Source organism: Lolium rigidum, chromosome 3, assembly GCF_022539505.1.
Source record: "Lolium rigidum isolate FL_2022 chromosome 3, APGP_CSIRO_Lrig_0.1, whole genome shotgun sequence".
Taxonomy (NCBI): Eukaryota; Viridiplantae; Streptophyta; class Magnoliopsida; order Poales; family Poaceae; genus Lolium; species Lolium rigidum.
In genome coordinates this window covers 364,699,557-364,703,767 of record NC_061510.1, presented here as the reverse complement: position 1 = coordinate 364,703,767, position 4,211 = coordinate 364,699,557, and the positions used below count along the sequence as shown (strand labels likewise).

The window sequence follows — 4,211 nt, the reverse complement described above, 5'->3', positions numbered from 1 at the left end:
CGGGCCAAATGCGTCAGGCCACCAGGGACACCCAGGAGCAAACGAACGCGCGCGGTAAAAAATAATTATTTTCGTGTCGACGGGTCGACGCAAATGAACACGGAGGGACCAACTATAGGCGTCCAATTTGCGTCCCCGCATTGAAGATGCCCTAATGTTTGCCGATCTTTGAAGAAGACTTTTTTTTTAATCCTCGAACAAGACTTTGGATGCTTGGTAGGTGCAAGCAAGAAAATCATGTTTATTTGATCAATTCCCACAAGGGCATAATAAACGAATGGTGTTACAGTTACAGACTTGTAGCTACTCGCCTACTGATAGGTCTCAAAAAATTCCTCGTCCCAAAGGTCTCTCCCGAAAAACTAACTCCTAGCTAGCCGTGGCTGCTCCGAGTCCTCAATTCCTCAGACGACCTCGTAGATGAGGACCTGCGCGGTGTCGAAGCCGAACCCCGACGGTTGCACGCCGGCGCTGAACCCCGTTTGCGATGTGGTGGCGAAGGGCCGGAAGGCAGCGGCGGCCGCAGCCTCGTGGTCGAAGCTGGCGGCGGCCTTCGGCCGATCCGTCGAGGCGCCCGCGGCCGAGGACGAGGAGGAGGAGGTTGACTGCGGTGGCTTGTAGTACATGCGGGCCGTCTGCGGGCAGTGGGAGTGGAACCTCGCCGCGATGCGCACGCCCATGTCCAGCATCTCCACGTACCGAGCCGCCATGGATCGGTCGAATTCCTGCTGCCTTTGGCCGTGTCTCTGCCGAGGGAACAAGGAGAGGAGCGGTGGCTTTGAGGTTGAGCTTGATCCGGCTGCGCTGCGTGTGTGCTTTGGTTTGGCACGGGGAGAAGGGGAGGAATGGAGGGATGGTTATATACGTAGCAGGGTTACGGCAGGCTTTGTGCGAGGAGGCACCGGGGAAACTGGGTTGGTGGTGTGTTTCGCGTGGCTTTCGTCTGGGGAAGCTTGACTTTTAAACGGGGTAGTGCTAGGCGTCGGTCGCCCGACCGCGAGCCCAAAAATCGGTTGCTGCTTTCACCATTGGATTAAGATCGTACGTCTGCAGTCAGTCACTTATTCACGTCGCTTTCCTCCTGTCCTACTTTCCTGCCGCACGTCGCCATCTACTGCAGGCTGCTTTTTTGGTGCACGTCGCCATCTAATGTACGCGAGAGCCCACCATCACGTGCCACTGCTAGATGTTTACAAAAAAAAAAGTAATCTAACAAGACGGGATATTTACAACAATACTCATGGTGACTTCAACAAAAGCAACACTTTAATCACTAATAATTTTATGGGCCAAAATATATCTTTACAATAAATCACCAATATATTTACAACAATAAATTAACAACAAAAGCTACATTTTTTTATTTAGATGTTCACAAGAGTTCCCATGCCAAAATATATTTACAACAAATGAAAAATATATTGACAACATTAATTAACAACAATAATAACAACTAATTTTGGTATTTACAACAATAGCTGGCAAAATTTTAACAAAAAAATTCCCATGCTAAAAATATGTTTACAACAAATCGACAATATATTTACAACATTAATCAATAACAAAAATAACAACTAGTTTACAACAATAGCCATCCACAATTTTAACAAAAAACAGTTACCATACCAAATATATATTTACAACAAATCACCAATGCATTTACAACAATAATTAACAAGAAAAACAACGATAAAACAAAGTTACCATACCCACGCCCCCACACGTCCTTTGACATCGCCACCAGTACCTTCGGCATCGGCGGTAGTACCGGCGTCGACATCACCACAGTGGTACTCGGTGGTCAGGGCATTGCGGTACCTGAGTAGTAGGAGGAGCATCGCCGGGGGAGGGGTAGGGTGCAGCTGGATGGAGAGCAAAGGCCATACTCGCCCGGAGGAGCTCGCCAGGGGAGGAACAGGGGTGGCGCGGTCGCCGGCATGCAGAGGCGCTGGAGCGGCGGCGCGACCGCTGGGGGGAGGGAAGGGCGGCCTGCTCGCCGGAGGAGGCGCTGGGCCGTTGGGGCGGTGCCGCGCTCGCCGGCAGAGGCGCTGGGGCGTTGGGGCGGCACCGCGCTCGCCGGAGGAGGCGCTGGGGCGGCGCCGCGCTCGCTGGCAGAGGCGCTTGCCGGAGGAGGCGCTGGGGCGTTGGGGCGGCGCCGCACTCAGGCAACAAGCTCGTCGGGGAAGAGCCGGACAGCCGGTGCTCGTCTGGGTATAAACTGGGACGGTGTTGGAGTTGGGATAATGAGGAGAGGAAGGAAGATTTATGTGGCCAGCATTAGGATAAGGAGCTGTGGGACCCATCCACGTGCAGGACAGAGCAACGACCGATTTTCTACCCTGTGATCGGTCGGCTGATCAACAGTGTTTTCCTTTTAAACGTGCCCCCGTTGCTCTCGGGTCGCGTTTAGGTCGGACGGCAGTGGTTGGGGCTGCAAAGTTAGCGCATGCTGTTTGACCACGCACGAAGACGCCGTGGCCCGACGCAACGACCACGTAAGTAAAAGGGCGCGTGGCCGCGACGCACTCAGAGCAATTTCAATAGTATAGCCAACTGTTGGCTATAACAAGATGTCATATCATTTGTAGTCATCATATACCAATACGTATACTGATAGTTATGCATAAGTAATGTAATCTTTACTTAATATATGCCACATTTCACTCTCATAAGGTGCTCTAGGAAGCGTGTGCAGAGCTGGCTATTGCATAGTAGCCCACCTCCCTTCTCTCTCCTCTTCTCTCTCCTCCAACTCATCTAAAATATATTATTTAATGTCTTATAGTCAGCTGACTGGACTCTATTGTACTTGCTCTCAGATGTGAACTAGTGAAGCCTTCCAGACGCACCCGGAGATGAACCGGCGAACAGACACTCTCCCAGCAAGTGCGAAAGGCCAAGGATGCGGTCGTGGCTGAAAGAGACCGCCTGGCCTCCTCACTCACTGGACCCGATCTTTGGGGACTAGTAATACTCCTACATAAGAGCATCTCCAGTCGCGTCCCCCAAACCGCGCCGGATTGAACGTTTGGGGACGTGTTTTGTTCGTGCCTCCTTTGGGGGACGTCGCTCCCCAGCCGCGTCCCCCAAACGCCGCCCCCAAATGAATATTGGTGCACAAAAATAAAGGTTTTCATTCAATTTTGATTATATATTACAAAGTTTGAATGAAAATGGCTAGATTTCATCTAAACCTAGACTATTGACCGCCCGGCGGTGCGTTCGACGGCCCCGCCCCGTCGTCGCCTCCCCTACGCGGCAGCTCCTGCTGCGCGCGCCTCCTCTCCTTGCGTTCGGCGGTGGCCAGACGGTGCCGCTCCCGCCGCGCGTCCTCCTCCGCCCTCGCTGCGGGCCGCACGGAGGGAGAGCTCGGCCGGCGCGACGAACCTGCGCCTCGTCGCGGGCACGGGCGTCGTCCTGGAGCTTCTTCTCCGACTCGAAGGACTCGACGAGCGCGCGTTGGCGATCGGCCGTCTCGTCCGGGTGCGGCCCGTCATCGTCGGACCACTCGAACTCGTCGTCATCGTCGTCCTCCACCTCGGTCTCCTCCGCCTCGGCCTCCTCCTCCTCCATTGGCGCCTCCTCCTCCACATCGCGGCCGGCGCCTCCGTCATCGCCGTCGCCAACACGGCGTCCTCCGCCGCCAACTCGTCGCCCGCCTCGCCGCACGCCATCGGCGCCGCCTCCCGCCGATGACGCTCCTCCGTCGCCGGCTGCTGGCCGGCGCTCGATCGACTCCCGCCGCCGGCGCTCTATCGACTCCCGCCGTTCACGGTACGGCGCCTCCCGCTCACCGCGCGCGGCGCCGGCGCTCGTCGGCCCACCGGCCGCTCCATCTCCGCCCGGTACCGGCACCGTCGCGCCTCCGTCTCGTCGAGGCGTCGGACACCGCAACGGTGGCGTCCTCGCTCGCTCCCTGCCACGCTGCTGCCGCCGCGGCCTCGCCGGCCGGCGGGGCCATGGGCGCGAACGCCGCCGGATCCGCCGCCGGCGCCGCCTCCCGGCTGGCCGGCGGGCTCTGTCGTTGCATCGTCTCCCGCCGCTGGCGACGGTGTGCACGCCATCGCTCTTCCCGGGCCGCTGCGAGGGGTCGATGTCGACCTGCGTTTCCGGGACTGCAAGTGGAGGGGACGGCGGTGGAGGGAAGTGGCCAGCCGCCGGGGCGGTTCGCCATTGCTGCCGGTGGTGGAGGAGACGGCGGTGGAGCGACG

At 57.1% G+C, this 4,211-nt stretch overlaps 1 protein-coding gene across 1 annotated transcript; it reads right to left on the bottom strand.

Moving 5' to 3' along the window:
- Positions 1-307: 307 nt before the first annotated feature.
- On the bottom strand, positions 308-761 carry LOC124700463. Its single transcript, XM_047232589.1, has one exon. It carries the CDS (start codon positions 708-710, stop codon positions 405-407), a length of 306 nt encoding a protein of 101 aa, XP_047088545.1. The 5' UTR covers positions 711-761; the 3' UTR covers positions 308-404.
- Positions 762-4,211: the final 3,450 nt, after the last annotated feature.